The sequence below is a fragment of the Astyanax mexicanus genome, chromosome 2 (genome assembly GCF_023375975.1).
Source record: "Astyanax mexicanus isolate ESR-SI-001 chromosome 2, AstMex3_surface, whole genome shotgun sequence".
NCBI lineage: Eukaryota > Metazoa > Chordata > Actinopteri > Characiformes > Acestrorhamphidae > Astyanax > Astyanax mexicanus.
Window position 1 is genome coordinate 12,195,053 of NC_064409.1, and position 17,332 is coordinate 12,212,384.

General features: G+C 37.8%; 1 protein-coding gene across 1 annotated transcript; it reads left to right on the plus strand.

Annotated features, from left to right (window-relative positions):
• Positions 1-4,983: 4,983 nt before the first annotated feature.
• On the plus strand, positions 4,984-16,870 carry def6c (DEF6 guanine nucleotide exchange factor c). The gene is made up of 12 exons (XM_049473353.1): positions 4,984-5,182; positions 7,642-7,782; positions 8,053-8,235; positions 9,650-9,877; positions 10,801-10,947; positions 11,779-11,887; positions 12,086-12,414; positions 13,769-13,876; positions 14,042-14,208; positions 14,755-15,094; positions 15,175-15,262; positions 16,037-16,870. The coding sequence occupies exons 1-12, from the start codon at positions 5,087-5,089 to the stop codon at positions 16,231-16,233; spliced, it is 2,133 nt and encodes a 710-aa protein (XP_049329310.1). The 5' UTR covers positions 4,984-5,086; the 3' UTR covers positions 16,234-16,870.
• The last annotated feature ends 462 nt before the right edge of the window (positions 16,871-17,332 follow it).

A 17,332-nucleotide genomic window follows, 5' to 3' on the forward strand; every position in this document is an offset into this window, starting at 1 on the left:
AAAATCTATCAATACTGTTTATATGTTTTGGAGTTGGCACAACTCTGTATATGTTATAACACAGTCAAAAATGTTGTGTAATAAGTAAATTGTTTAACTTATTGTCTGTTATGTAATCAGAATAAAAAAAGAACAGTAAAAGTGATCAGTTACATTAAAAAAGGTAAGTAATTATGTTAGTGTTATACTTACTAGCAAGGATTACATTACAGTGTAAATGATCACTACTCTTACTGTGTCTATTTTTTAATCAAGTAAATGCTGCTGCTGTTGTCACTGTGGTTTATGATGACTAATTTCTGGCTTTATTAAATCACATAAAGCTAGCGGACTGAAAATGGCAACCTCAGTGGTTATTTTAGCAGAGCGTGCCATAAATTGGATTGTTTTAAAAGTTTGTGTTGACAGCACAGGAAAGATAATTTGCTTGCATATTATGATGTTCATGGTAAATATTGTTCGATGTTTAAGTACCCACTGTGAGAGACAAGGTCTAAAATAAGGTCCTGTGCAGCTGTATTACTTTTTAAATGTATTTATTGTTCTAGTCAACTAATTTTTGGTTAACTTGTTAAGGTAATTCATCATCATATAAACATGCCCAATCTCAGGGAGTGTGCAAGCATCAAAATTTTTCTGAATGTCCTGATCTACAACTTCCGTCAACAATTCTATGAAACATTACTGGTATAAAACAAGTGGCAACACAAAAAATAGAATTCTAATAGAATTTAGTGTTAATGTTCCAAAAATTGAGAACAGCACAGCACTGCATTGCATGAAAACTGTCAACACAAGACAGCGGTATGAGGGTAGAACAAATTCCTAGTACCTCTGAATTGCTATTTATAGCTTGCAGGGAGTGGAAAATTTGCACTACAAACCATACATGGAATAATTAAGATTTTTTCAGGCGCTACCCAGAAAGAAAAGTCATTTCCAGTGGAAAACATTAAAAAACATCAAAGAATGTAAAATAAACATGTACAGCTTACTGTTGAGAGATTATATATACTTAAAATATACAAACATGTCAAAAGTCATAGGACAGCAGTGTGTAAACTGTCCCGCATGCTAATGGAATGGCAATGTGAATTATTGTAGTCACGGTATATGTTCATTAGCACTGTGTGTAACAAGAACATGTCATAGAAGTCATTACCACCCACAGTGGAACGTGCAGTGAATGAAAATGATTGTGAGAGGAAGCATCTGACTAGAATGGTCAGTGCGAAACCACAAGCAACTCAGGCAAAATCACATCCACTTTCACTACAGGGAACCCCATACTCACATCCCACAGGTCAGTGCAGCATTCTTCAGCTTCCATGGTTCATGTCCAAAGGCATGGGACTGGAACAAGTTCTGGCATGTCATAGTCTGTCTGTAGAGGTTAGAAGGAATTTAGAGGACCCAAAACTACTTTACACTTTATTAGCTTACTTAAACACTTCAGACATACTATGATAGTGGTCTCTAAATGTCTGGATGGTTCATTTGGGGACAGGTATAAACATAAACACTGTCGCTTTAAACCGCTCTGAGACACTTTATCTTTTACTGCTCTAATTCCATTATCATGCTGCTAGCAAACTTGCACTCTGGACTTTCTATTGCTGCTACCTGTCTACTCTCTCTATTTATTTATTTTTTTTTGCGTATTTATCTTTATCTATTTTGTATATTCTATTTTGTTGTATTTTTTTAACAACAGCTCTTGGGTGTAAACTGGATCATGAGATCACAATTTTGTTCCACTTCATGTACCACATGTGATGCGAATGACAATAAAATCTCCCTGATTCCTTGAATCCTTGAAGGTATAATGTTATAATCAGTGATTATTTGGGTTGAGAATACTGTTTATTACATGATGTTCAATGTGCATGTGGAGAAAATATTTGTTTTCTTAATTGTTGGGTGCAGTAGATTTTCCTTGGTTTTCTTTGCACTGCATGTCATATCTGTTTCTTGACCTATTTTTTTCTGTGATAAAGCAAATAAAAAGATTATGAAACAAGTGTACAGTGTAATGTTTATTGTGTAAGCTATTCTAATCTTACCTCTTCTGAGTGTTGGGTGTTTCATAGAAATTAAGCCAAAATTAGCCACTATGTTGTTAAATTTGCAACAAGAGTCAAAAGCAGAGCAAAACTACCCTGTAGGTTCCTTCCAGACCAAGCATGTCTCAGACTGCCTTCATTGGTTTTACATTACAGCCTAAAGGAAAAGAGGCAGAATAGATTTTTCATCCTGAATAATTAAACTGTCCAGGAAATGTAATGTTTTAACAGTAAATGTCCAGTTCATGTCACTGCAGTTTATCTCCATGTAACAAAGCCAAAGCTGCCAATCGTTTCATTCCTAAGCATAACCTGGCCTTCTTACAATGTAGCAGACCTATGTTTTAAAAACCTTTTTGATGAAGACTACAAATGTGCCAAAATTAGCACATAGAAAATTAGACACTAGCTATGAAAAGACAGTTTACAGGAGAAAAGTTTGATTGAAAACGGGCTGTTCTGACATTGAAACATACAGTATGGGGATGGGCAGAGCTATTCCCTTTATTATAACCATCCAGCAAAGAGCTGTGCTTGCTTCATGTTTGTGAGACATTGTACTTGCCCATTCTTTTGACAGGTGCTAAAACCTGTCAAATCAAAGCTGTTGTTCTTAGCCTGAATTGCAACACTGTTGTCAGTGTTCTCCCCCTTCCTGTGATATACTTATGAGAACATTTTATGCACTGCACTACACCTTGGAATGCTTATGCATAAACAGCAATTCCACCAGCCAGTCAACATGACAGAAAAACCGGGTTACTAATTGCTGGAATTGGAGCATCAGGTCTGGTGCAATTTTAAGAAAAAGGGAAAAGGGGATTAGGCCTTGACTCCAGCACCCTCTGCCTGACAAGGGCCTCACCTACTGTAGTTGTTTCTACATAGACACTGATCCCCAGTGTTACAGCACCATCTACTGCATTAAGGTGTTAAGGACCTCAGACCAAGTGATTTATCATATTACTTTTGCATGTCTTGCACAACATACTTTTTCAGACTTTTAGTGCCACTGAGAAACAAAATTAACAATAAAACATACAATAAAAATGTCAAATACTTTCATTAATGTCTGCACTTCTTTAGCCTATTGTTGTGTAATTTGAGACATCACTTATGGTAACCTCTCGCCTCTGCACTTACTGTTATATCTGCAAAGCCATGCCTGTCTTGTTGCTGTACAGTTTGTCTTAGGCATCATGTAGTCCTTAAAGTTTAAAACCTCCAGCAGCACTGCTGTGTCTGTTCTACTCATACCAGCACAGCGCACATGATTAACATACCACCAAAATGTCAGTGCAGTCACTGCAGTGAAAGAAACCCACCACCCACATAATAGCTGCTCTATGGTGGTCCTGTGGGCTCCTGACCATTAAAGAACAGGGTGAAAGGGAGATATGGGCTATAATTACAGATGGCCTGTAATTATCAAACTACAAGGTGTTCCTATGTTCTCAGTGGAGCTGATACAACATGCAACAGGAACAGAAACACAAGGGTGGTCACAATATTCTAATAGGATTCTGTATAGTGTAGTGCTCTTTAACTTAATTATACTGAAAATGGTGTGTTTCAACACATGGGCCTTCCAAGAAACAAGAAATGAATCTATTTTATGGTCAGTTTTAAAAAGGTACTTTACACATCATTTTATAAATATGATAAAAAAGGTTACATATCTTATTTTGCATGTTCTTAATCATGCCACATTTTTCTCACATTGCCCATCCTTAGGGTCACAACTTTATTATGGACGGTAGGAAATAGCTGGACAATAGAACAAATATTTTATCACATCAGACTAATTAGTACAGTCTTTAAAAAATAATTTATTGAATAAATATCGTCATATTGCCAGGCTCTACTTAGAAATCATTTCACAAATGTTTGTCAATTAAAATATTAATAATAATTTCTTATCTGTAACTGTAATATACACTGCCTGGCCAAAAAAGGGTACACACTAGTATTTTATTGTACCGCCTTTAGCTTTGATTGTGTCATTTGCTGTGGCAATGTTTCGATAAGCTTCTGCAATGTTACTAGATTTATTTAAATCCATTAATTTTCTTTAAGATCTTGCATTGATGATGGCAGAGTCTGACGGTCTGTTAGGGGATATAAATTGTACAATATAAGCAGAGGTTACACTAGCTGTAGCTGCATTTAAACAAAGGAGGTAGAATTACAGTATATTAGAAAAAAACGTGATTGAAAGTTGTCTTTTTTGCCATTGAAACCTATGGGGATGGGTGGGGTTACACAGCTTTCTGCAACCGAACAGCAGAGGGCGCCTGACCTGTGGTGGCTTCACTTTTGAGAGAGGATGCTCTGTCCAGCTATACGCAGTCTATGCTTTCAGCAGGTACTGCAGCAACCCCACATAATTTGCTTATTTAAATCCAGGTGGTGTATTTAAATATCAGATTATAAACCCAAGAAAGACCACTTAAATTACTTAAGGCAGCTTTGAAACTAGATGTTTTGTTCCCTCCAGTTTATTTAGAGCATACAATGCTGACTGAACTTTGGCCACAGTGATGTCCACCCACTCTCAATCTCAACCTACCTACCTATTTTCACTGCGCTATGACCCAAATATAATTGCCTAGCTTGTTTATTCGTGTTTGGACTTTAGAACCCAATTGCTAGAGTTTAACCAGGCAAAGCAAAGTCTATTATTCCATTATTTAAGGCTACAGCAGTGTGAAAATTTTGAGGCACTTTTTTCACACTACTGTAGCCTTAAATAATGGAATTTGGGTGAATTTGTGAACTTTAGTTAAGTGGCTGAGCAGTGCTCTGAGGTGTTAGTTGTGTGAAGCATATGTGCTACTGCCCCAGACTTGCCTTGACTCACCCAACCAAGGTGAGGAGCTGCAGCTAAAGTAGCTTATAGTGCTTGAACTGAAACCGCACCCGCCCACTGGAGCACACATTAGCTTATTCACCACTGGCTTTCAGTAGAGCACACACACACACACACACACACATACACAGTGTTTTCACTTCAGCATGGGAGCATGGATCTAAAGGCAGAGCTCCTGAAGTCCATCTGGTACGCCTTCACCTCTCTAGACGTCGAGCGCAGTGGGAAAGTGTCCAAGTCTCAGCTGAAGGTGAGAAATCTCCAGAATTTATAACCAGAATGTCCAACATGCCACTAACAATGTGTAGCCATTTCTTCACTCAAGAAATGAACCCAGCAAACAAGGGAGCGTTTCCACAACCATTTACTAACGTTGTCTAAACGTTCCTCATAGTTAGCACAACATTATTTATCCAATTTAACATTGTAAGACTATTCTTACAAAATTGTATGTTATAGCAAATTAAGAAATTCACACTAAGGGCGGAATTTACTGGAAAATTAAACGTTTTGAGAACATACTCTCAACATTTTAGTTAATTTTCTCAGAACATTACAAAAAAGGACCTGGGAATGCTAGCTAGATTGGTCAGTTTAGAAAAAAAACGTTCTGAAATTGTTAGCTAATTAAACAGGACAGATTAACGTTGTCAGATGTTCACATCACTTTAGAAACACGTTCTGGAAACGTTAGTTAAGTAAACAGGACAGACATGAACATTATCAGAAAGTTCCTAAAACGTAAAATCTTTGCACTAGGTCAATGCGTTGTTTTCTGTAAACCTTACAAACCCTATTTTCCAAGCTCTATTTTCTTTAAAAATGTGTCAAAGCAGTTTACACAGACAATATCTGATATAATGTGTCCTTTAAAAACTGGTAGAACTACCTGAAGCTGAGAAAATGCACCCTAAGGGTAGACTCATTCTCCCCAGCACATAAATGCATTGTCTATTGCAGGCACAAGTACTAAGCTGAAACTCAACTACAGTTAAATTACTGCAAGTTGTTTCTATAGTTATTATTACTATAAGAAGTCAACACACGCAGTTTCTAATATAGTACTATGTTGCACGGCAGAAGGAATACACAAATATTTACATAAGCGATGTAGATTGCTGTAATGCAGCATGACATGAGTCCCTTATAATATTGCTATAGACTTTTGAACACTTTTGAAAGTGTGGTTTTATTTCTGCAAGTTGTAAAGATGGACTGTTAAAAATTTGACCAAATGATAGTCTCACTGCCTGTTTCTCTGGAAGGCCTCATGTTGAAACACGTTCCACTTGGCCAATTGGTTGAAATTATGCAGCAACAAGTAGGTGTCTAGACATGCTGTGCACCAGGCAGAGATAACTTTTGTCAATCTACATTCATGGAGAAGGGTGATCCACATAAACTGTACATTCTTCTGTTATATAAGAATGAAAAAAAAAAACATTTTGAGCAATCCAGAATTTAGATTTAGACATTTGCTATATAATGCATTTTAATATTCTTATCTGACATTTCTTACATTCATACATTGATGTCTCACAAATAAACACCTTTCGACTTCATGCAAAGTATGTAAGGAGTAGGAGTTAGATCTTGTGATGCTACCAATAAACCAGATCTTTATTGTCAGTCTGCTTTACATAACAATCTTATTGGGCGAAGTGGTCATATGAGAAAGTAAATGATGAGCAGCACTTTTATGCAATACCTGTAACACATTTACATAAGGATCCATAATTATTTGGACAGTGAAAAAAGTTTTGTAATTTTGTCACTGTACACCACTGAATTGGTTTTGAAATTAATTAATAAAAATGTTTAAAGTGTAGACTTTCAGCTTTAAGTCAAGAGATTTAAAATATTTTGGAATAGCAGTAATTACCCCTTCATTTTCACAGACTCATAGTAATTTGACAACTAACTGGTGATCAGCTCTATGGACAGGTGTGACCTACACCCTCTTACAAAAAAAGGATACCAGGCCACCATTAGACTGATAATCAAAACAATTGTATCAGAGAGATAGAAAAAACTTGAAGCATCGAAAGATGACGGAACAGAATGGTGAGCTCAGCAACATCAAAACTTGTGAAAGACCACAGAATACTTTCCATGGTGACAAACAACCTCCACAATATTTAGTCAACCTAAGAACAATCTCAAGCAAGAAAACTGGTGCTTTGCTGTACAAATAAATAATGACTAAGACATACTGCAAAAGCAGCCTAAGAGCTTCTTAAGCAAACAAGTGGAAAGTAACTGTGGTATAAAATGTAGGTGTAGTGTCTTCAACTGAAAACAAAAAAATAATAAACACATTTTGTGTTAAAAATCACACAACATATCTTGTTCATATTATGCACAGAAATGTGGCTTTGGTGTTGTTTGTAACACATCTGGTGTTTTTTTTTCTTCTTTTTGCATTCTCACTCTCTGACTTCTGCAATATGGGTATACACTATACAGCCAAATGTCTGTGGACACATCTTCTAATGAATGCATTTAGCTCTTTTCAAAGGTGCACCCTCCTGACCCAGATGTGCAAATATTCACACACAGTTTGTCTAGACTATATGTATCAGATATGTGTGAAATTTTAATGCCCTAATGCTAGTCATGGCGTAGATGGGTATTGGAGGATGTGTGTCAGTGATGTGATGCGCAACTGATGTGTAATGTTTAATTTCATTCTGTACATTTCTGCCACAGGTGCTTTCCCATAATTTATACACAGCTCTGAACATCCCCCATGATCCTGTGGCCTTGGAGGAGCACTTCCAGGATAACGACAATGGGCCAGTGTCCAGCAATGGCTATATGCCATACCTCAACCAGTACATTCTGGCAAAGGTATTGTTATGCATACGGCCTCCCAAAGAACCATCTCAGATCTGCTTAAAGATGATGCTAAAAAATGATATTTTGTGATGCCCTTCCTTAGATTATGGCATTTTTAGTTGTTTTATCTTTATTACCTGCTTATAAGCAGTAGGATGCATAGAGTAGAACACATGCTTAGATAATGAGTACTGTTCACAAAGGGTTTATAAATTTGAGAGTTTTATCTTTGTTTTTACTGTTTTTTTCCCTTTGTTATGTTATGTTCTGTCTGTCCCTTAGGCCACAGAGGGTACATTTCACAAGGAGACATTTGATGAACTTTGCTGGATGATGACCGCCAAGAAAAACCTGAAGCCCATTGTCCTACAGGGCCTGTGTTCACAGAGAGACTGCTTCAAACTGTTCTGCCTCTTTAATCTGCTGTCTGAGGACCATTACCCACTTGTCGTCATCCAGCCTGAGGTTTGTGAATGTGTGGGAGTAAGAGTGAGAGAGAGAGAGAAACCACAAGTGATAGTGAGAGATAAATGGCTGTAGAAAAAGCTGTCTGACTATACCAAGTATCTTAAATTAGAGTTCTGATCACAGATCAGCTATCTACTGTAAATGGTGTTACTGGCTTAGCTCTCTTCTAAAACTCTAGTGTTTTACTTACACAATTATTGAGAAAAACTACTAAGATTTGATACAATTTACTTTTCTCATATTTAGAAAAGCAGTAATCTTCTGAGAAGCTTAAGAGTGCAACAATGATAAGATCTAGCACATAAGTGAGGGATGCCGAGGCCTTATGTGTGACTAATCAGATACGACAGCACTGGTAGGAAGGAAGTTGAAGGGGAGTAAAATAAGAACACTCGTATGGCTTCCTGAAGATTAACTTTGCACTCTTGATTTTGATCTACGAAAAGCTGAAAGCATGTGTTGAAATATGCTGGTCTTGCTTCTTTTTGTTTGAAACGCTGTACTATCTTTGACAGTGTTGGATCTGAAAAGACACTATGGACAAAAGTGTTGGGACACATTGTTGATGTTTAGGTGTATAAAGCTGTTTTCACCCTCGACAGAAAGTCTGGAGGGTCTGCTCACTGTATGTGTTCTGGCTAGTTGGAGACAGCAGACTAGCTTCAAAGATTATATCAGAGGCTACCCTTTCTTTGTTAAATTAAATACTAGTTATATATACTAGCTTCTCTATCCATCATGGCTTCTCTATCTGATGAAAAATATTACCTGCCTGACTCATTGTGTCAGCTGTAAAGTTTGGTGGAGGGGGGATAATGCTATGGGGTTGGGCCTATGTCCCTTAGTTCCAGTGAATAAAAATATAGAATGCTTCACCATACCAAAACATTTTAGATTGTGCTTCCAACTTTGTAAAAACAGTACTGGGAGGGCCCTTTCTGTTCCAGCTTGGCTGTGGTCTTGTGCACAATCAAGTTCCATAAAGGCATGGTTGGGTGTGTTTGGTGTACAAGAAATTGACTGGCCCTCACAGAGCCCTGACTTCAGCACCACAGAACATTTTTTAGCTAAACTAGAATGAAAATTATGAGCCAGGCATTCTGACCTTACAAATACTCTTCTGAATAAAAGGACAAAACTTCCTACAGATATTGTCCACAATTTAGTAGAAAGGCTTCCTAGAAGAGTGGAATCTGCAAAGTTGGACCAACTCCATATAAATCGTAATGGATTAACAGTAGAATGGAATATCATACAAACTCCTGTAGATGCAATGTGTACATGTCCCAATACTTTTGTCCATATGAGAGAATTTAGATGCCTTTCTTGAATTCTGCTTTACAGTTGTTCTGAATTTGTTTTTATTGCTCTCACATTGCCGGTTCATGGCTCACCACCTCTTTGGCCTCAGCTGGAGTATCTTCTGAAGAAGATCTCAACAGCAATGGGTCAAGAGTGGGATGGGAAGCTGCTGGAGGTTCTGCTTGCCCAGGAGCCATCTCTGCAGGATGGTCTGTCTGTGTGGAGCTTCCTGGAGCACCTGAGTGCGGGTCACCTCATGCAGGTGGACAGAAAGGAAGCCTTCAGTCTTGCCTTGGATGAAGTCTTCATGGAGATGTATCACAATGTACTGAAGAAAGTAAGTGGGATATACACATGTCAAAAGTCCTGGGATATCAGTATGTTCATCAATTGTGAAGTGTTACCTAAGTGGACGCCTTTTAAGTGCCCACACCCAGATGGCTCACACACATAGCTCACAGGTTAGTGCAGCATTATTTGGCCTCCAAGGGGCATGGCAAAGTCACTACTTCCTTTCCTTTGATTTTCGGCAGGTTAGTGTATGCAGAACAGACACGCTTACAGTAGGGCAGCAGCTAAGGCTTGTTGTCACTTTGATGGGATCATGTCGTTCTTGGTCATGGTTTAATGAGTTATTCATGGTGTATGATTTGTTCATATGACCCATTTTGGTGTTCTACAAAGCAGTGGTTCTAAGCATATTTTACCTGCAGCTCTCTGTTGCTCACCCTGAAATACAGCAGAGCATCCGTGTTCTAATTTTAGTGCACACACAGCATCAGCTCTTCAATGCACATCCGTTATAAATAGAAAAGCTATACTGCTAGTTACTAATATCTTACAGCAAGTAACATCAAAGATAAAAAACATGGTATTATCGAATATAAATAAACCAAGCAACAACTTTCCTAACAGCTTCATGCATACTTGATGTACTCGTGGTTTGTGTAGTTAGTAATGCCAAAGTGCTTGTGATTAACAAGTCTGTTTAGTCTCTACCATCTTTGCAAGGTCCACCAGCAATATTCTCCAGTCATATGAGACCACCCTCCCGTCTCTTTGAATGGGGAGAAAAAATGCAGGAAACTTTTGTTTAAAAAACACACTTTACCCAGGGCACCTTGCATGTGTGCCAAGACTGCAGCCATGAGTTGACCACTGGGAGAGAATATTGTATTGATGGATTAAAACAACCCATAATGCCCATACTACTATGCTTACCTACTGTGTGAAAGTGAAAGTATTATTTCTTTCTCTCAGGGATACATGCTGAAGAAGGGGCATGTGCGGAGGAACTGGCAGGAGCGCTGGTTTGTGCTGAAGCCAGAGATTGTGGTCTACTATGTCAGTGAGGATCTAAAGGAGAAGAAAGGGGAGATACAGCTGGACGGAAGCTGTGCAGTGGAGGTGGGTTTCTGCAGAAATTCAACAAGATCATTCTGTGGTGGATCACTGGGGCTTCTTCAGGAGTAACTAAGAAACTTCTAAGCAGTTTCTATAGAAGATGAAGTTGATGAAAGGACCTTTAAATGACAAGTACTTTGTAAAGGCCTAAGTTGAGATCGATAGCTATTTAAAAAATCAGCTATAAAAATAAAATCCCCTCAGACTGGCAAAATGGATCTGCCATGTTTCACACATGTATCTACCATAGCTGTCTTGTGTGAGCTTTTCTTCCCTATGCTCATCTATTAGCCTTAAGTGCTTATGACTCTGATTCCAGTCCCCTTTTTTGGAGAACATTAGTCGGTATTGACCACTGCATACCAGATATAATCAGATAATCAGATAATTCACTTCACATTAAATTGTTTTAATGCTGTATAGTGTATTTGCTACAAATAGTTTGTGTAGTATAGCAAACACTCAAACACAGTGTTGTATTTGAGTGACTGTTGCCAAAGATATGTAGTAGTGTTCACTCTATCCTTTTTAAAAGTAAAATATGGCATCAGTTCAGCACTCAGTAGTGTTAGCTTTTTAGCATATTGCATATATGCACAATGTTTTTTCCGCAATTTCCAAACCCCATAATCCCAATGAAATTATGTATAAGAAGTAGTTTTGCTTAACTTGGTGTGCAATTTTGTCATGATAATTTTTTTCCAAACATAGAAACATTCTTTTATTCATGCATAAAACTGCTTTTACACAATGAAGCATAAATGACCTTAGAGGTCTATATATGGAGCCATTGATACCACTTAATAAATAAATTATATTTTATGTCACTGCCAGACGATCCCTGATAAAGAAGGGAAGCGCTGTTTGTTCTGTGTGAAGACTCCAGTCAGGACATTCGAGATGAGCGCTCCAGACCAGAAACAGCGAGTGGAGTGGATTCAAGGTATGAACCCTTGAAAAAAATCTTACTAACTAAAATCTTAATTATTTTTATTTATTATTAATTACCTTATTGATCTGGTACTGTGCAGTTCAGAAGAGAATATTTTCTGAAATATAATGTCTGATTTGTGGTGGTTGTGCAAAGTGTGTTTGGCTCAATGTGACCTGTACTTCTGTGATTTCTGTGGCTGCTCCTCAGCTATGCAGACAGCGGTGCGGCTGAAGACAGAGGGGAAGAGCTCACTGCATCAAGAGCTGAAGCTGCGCAGGCGAGAGTTGCGGGAGTGCAGCCAGAGAAGCAGCCAGAGCAGCAGTCAGAGTGTGCCAAGCAGACAGAACAGCCAGAACGACAGCCAGGGTGTCCCGAGCAGACAGAACAGCCAGACCGGCAGCCAGAGTGATCAGAGAAGCAGAGAGAACAGCCAGAGTGAACTTCCTGCTGCTGAAGGTGAACAGCCCAACTCTGGGACTAATCATGGGGAGCTGGAGAACAACGAGCCAGACTTGGAGATCATAGACATCATTCAGGTAAGATGGGAAACAGAGTGAAACAACAGAGATGCTGGAATTGGCTTAATATTTGCTGCTTGTTTTGATTTGATTAAGGTTGTTGGGTGCACGTTATTAATTATTAATTATATACAATAATGAATGTAAATCAGTTTCAAAATTAAGTGTTGCAGTTGAATCTCCACCTTCATTTGTGTACTTTACTAGGAAAGTACTCTTCCAGAGTACAATAACCACATCATCAGATATCTAGTGGACAGATTTATTGAGTTGGTAAACACCTGCTAGCTAAGATTTATTCAGTTCTTTTTAGGGGAGTTTTTTTCCCATTCTTCCATGCAACAGGTTCTGTGAGATTCCTGGGCTTTGTTGAATGAACAACTCTTTTAAGGTCTAATTATTAATTTGCCATTGACTGTAACAAAAGCCTAAAGCACTAATGATTCACCCCTGTACATACCATTATCTAATAGTAGGTTAAGATAATATACAATGTGTAGGTAACACTATATACCTCTGTATTTAAAAAAGATTTCAGTATTTTTAAATTAAGAATTGCTACCTCAATTTTTTTTGCTCTGTATTTATCTAGTGCATAGCCAAAATAACTCAACTAGCTCTCACACTGTAGTTTGAATTTATTCTGCTTTTTAATGCTGAGTTTGATTAATAGGGAAAGCAAGCAAACCTGGATTATCCAGTGTGTAAGATGTGACTAAGAGCAATCAAGAACATATAAAGTACCAATTAATCAACTATGTGCTTTCAGACATGAGGCATTGTCTTCTTAAAGTAAGAAAAGCCTTAGCGGGTCACAATTAATGTTTCTGTCACTCTAGTTGCATTCATCTTTACTCTCTGACACAAGGTTTTATTGTTAAAACTGTTATTAAAATTAGCTAAGCAAAGGCTAGCATAGCAAATTGCTACAAATTTTCAGCTGTCTGTTGGTCCAGTCACTCAATCCTAGTCGTTATTATCCACAAATCAACATAACAACACCATATAATTGGGGTTTCAGTCAGAATAAAAAATTGGTTTCTGCTGTGAAGAGAATGTTTTTGTACTACTTACTGAGCTACTGCATACTAATATTTGTTGGAGTAACATTTGTTAAATTAATTATTTGAATTGTGCATGGGTTTCATGCAGTCTTTGATTTATAAGCAAATTGAATAATGCAGGTGGAGATTAATTAGAAGACAAATAAACGCCCTACTCTGACAGCTTATTCCTGTTCTCCATCCCCTGTATTATTGTTTCGAAACGGCATGAGTGCTCAACCTTAGAGCACTGTAACTTAGTTAGAGGTGTTTTTTTTGCAATGGACTGTGACAGATTTTATACTCATACTGTGTGCATGTTTGAATAGCAACACCTGGAAAAGGAGGCACAGCGCAAACAGGAGGAGGCACTGGAGAAAGAGAAGCAGAAGGAGAGGCAGCAAGAGCTGGAGAAACAATTAGAGGAGGCTAATACAGTAAATTAAGGCTTATTCATCACAATCAGCATTTTTTATCTTGAGTATACTGTTTTTAAATGCTGTATATATTTAATCAGAAAACATTTACAATACATTTCCCATTATTTGCCCTTGACTATGTTTCCAAGGTCTATGTTTGACTTTTTGCTGTTGTTTGCCCAGGCCAGGGAGAGCATGGTAGCTGAACTGGCAAAAATAGAAAAGGAGGTGCAGCAGCAGAAGAAGAGGATTCAGGAGCTTGAGCTGACTCAGTTGAAACTGGAGGAGGCACTTAACTTACAGATTCAGGCTCGACTAGAGGAGGAGAAAATCCGGCACGAGCTTGAGAGGTCAGCTACTGCCATGCCCTTCATCTCTGCTTGCAGTGTACAGTTCCTGTTCCTAGCTTAATCCCTCACTTTGAATCAATAAAAAACAGCTGAATGTAAGGTTTGAATGCACAGACTACATATAAATGATATTTAGTAAAAAAAATTGTGAGAAAATCTGTCACTTCATAAGAGTGTGAACTGAGTGAGCATCCCTTAACCTGCCCCTATTGTGTTTCTGTCCTGAGCATTTTGATTAGTACATTGCATTTACAAATGAACAATTAGTTGACTGAAATTTGATGTAGACAATTTCTTTATAGTCAACATTATCAGTTATGTTGAGTATTTGTTGCAACACACACACATTCACTCTCACTTTCTCTCACACCTTACACCTACAACTACAGACCAAAAGAAGAGAACCTTCTGTATTTAACTTTGACACTCCAAAAAATAAATGTGCATTTGTGTTACTGAGGTTAAAGGTATGGTGAAGTTTAACAGTAGATGTAAAGTCTATTCTTACATTTTAAGAAGTCACACATATCTGTATGTGTCACACAGCCAACTGGAGGAGGAGCAGGAAAAGGTAACTAAGTTGATGCTCCTCCAGAAACAAACAGAGACTCCTGCTCCCAGTAAGAAGAAGGAAGAAGAGGTGCTTGAGCCCCAAAACAAAGAGCCTCCGAAGAAAGAGCCCCTAAAGAAAGAGCACCTAAAAGAAGAGTCCCTAAAGGAAGAGCCCATGAGAGATGAGAACAAACCCCCTTTTGCTTCCACTTCTTCATCTTCCTCCGTTCTTACTGAATCCAGCAAACCCCAGCCAAGCTCCCACCCAGGCCGTCCTCCTACAGAAACAGCTGAGACTCATCATTACAGCCCAGAGGCACAAAGAAGGGAGGAGGTAATAAAAAGCATTGGCTGTTCAGAAACAAATACATTTACAGTGCAGTTAACCTAACAGCATTTTCACTCTCTGTGCAGAAAATGTCAAAGAAATATTTAAAATCTCAGAATGTGAGACCATGGAATGTCCAAATGAACCGCCTCATGAAGCCCATCACACCGGCAGGTACTGCCTACACACATACATGCATGCATACACAGTGGGATGATGTTTAAAATGTAGTAAAATCTGTGAGAGACCCCTGCCATAATGACATTTGTAAGCCATGATAATTGTCAGTCATCAAGTCCCCACACTGCACAATCTGTCCTAAATGAAACACAACCCTTTCATAATACCATGAATTAGATTTCCTACGAACAGCTCTAAACCTCAAAACCTCACAGGAGTTTCTCGCATCCCAGAAAAAAACAAAAAGAAAGACAATCATTATACTAAAATAAAATGTGACAATGAAATGTTAACCCCTTCAAATAAACAGTACCTGCAAGTTGGTCCAGACATTCATTCTTCAATACTTATAAAACATACCCAACAAAAGAAAACTCTTCATTAACTGGGTGGGCACAGATGAAAACTAAGAGTTTGATATATATATATATATATATATATATATATATATATATATATATATATGTCATAATTTATTAATGTGATAATGACACATAATAATAATGACTATGCTAATGCTGTGGCTAAGCATGATGGTTTTTTATAAGCTAGCACTGTGCCTGACTATACTCCAACCATTTAGAGCAGAGCTCATCAGCTTATTCATGGTCACACCATTTCAATATAGGGCCAAATCATAGGGTTGTAAATGGGTGTAACCAGTGAATAAAATGTACTTTAGTTTTTGTTTGCATTTTGGACTTATTTTTACATTAAATGAAAGATCATTAAACCAAATGTATGCTGTCCTCTCCTGTCCCTGTATAGACAAGATAGAGCGTCTGGCAGTGAAGACCAACTGCCCCAAACAAGGCCAGGCACTGACCAGCACAGAGTTCATTGCCAAGTACCAACCAAACATCGCTCAGGAACTGGAATTCTCTGATAGCCAGGCACTAAGCACAGACGAGGAGGCAGAACCACAGGAGACGGTCGCTGAGGAACCACAGATGAGGAAGAGCTGAGAGGACCACAGTATTTACACAGAGACCTACAGACTCGAGTTATACAAAAAATAATGAGTTCTTGTTAACAGTAAATACATTAACTATCAGAGTATAAGTTTGTCCATATTCACTGAGACTGAATGCCATATACTGTGTACACTGTTCCTAACTGTGCTACATTTACCTCCAGGGCTAGATTAGGACTCTCTGCTTTCCTTGGGCATTAGATTTAAGGTGCCCTATTCTTACAAACTCTACTTGCTTAGTAAAATGCTTTTATAAAATAACTTTTTGAGTGTTTTGAGAAGTTCCTGAAAAGGGCCGCCCCTGCTGAGTCCTGAAACCTTCTGACCCAAAGTTGAGGAGTTATGGCCAGTTAATATCCTGTGGATGCTTTGATATACTGTTGAAATTGGGAATTATTCTGGAGGTCATCCTGTGAGGCAGGACAAAATCAGACTCAGCATCAAAAGCATCATTTATTTTATATGTGTGTAATGATGGTTTACATAGATGCCTTTGTCCCACAATTTTATGGTGTTCATTAGGATGACATATATTTGCATCATTAGAGACAGTGTTTAAATAGAACAAACAAAACATTTCAACAAGCTATGATGTGAGACAATTAAAATAATAAAAATATAAGAACTTTTTTGAGTGATCATTTGGTGCGTGCTGTTGTGCCTTGAGCCCAGATCCAGGTCATCAATATGATGAATTTGGCCATGTTACAAGCCAAACTGCTACTATATTCATATACTTACAGCTGTACAGATAAACTGACACTATATGGATTTTCATTGCTCAAATGAATGCAGGTATTGATGTTTTTATTTTTACATTAATTACTTCTCTTTTAATAAGAAATGTGTTTTCTTTCATTATTTTATTTAGCAAAATTCATTATTTTTTGTGTTTCATTTGTACTATTCTCAGTTTGATGTTTCTGTATTGGATACAAAAAAATTACATGTGTAAAGACCTAAAACACATGCAAAACACAAGACATTGGTGTAGGGGTGAAGAAAATGTAGATATTGTATTGTACCATAATCTTATGTTTTGCTAAATACACAGCGTTATTTAGCAAGCGTGCAAATACTTGCTTTTAATT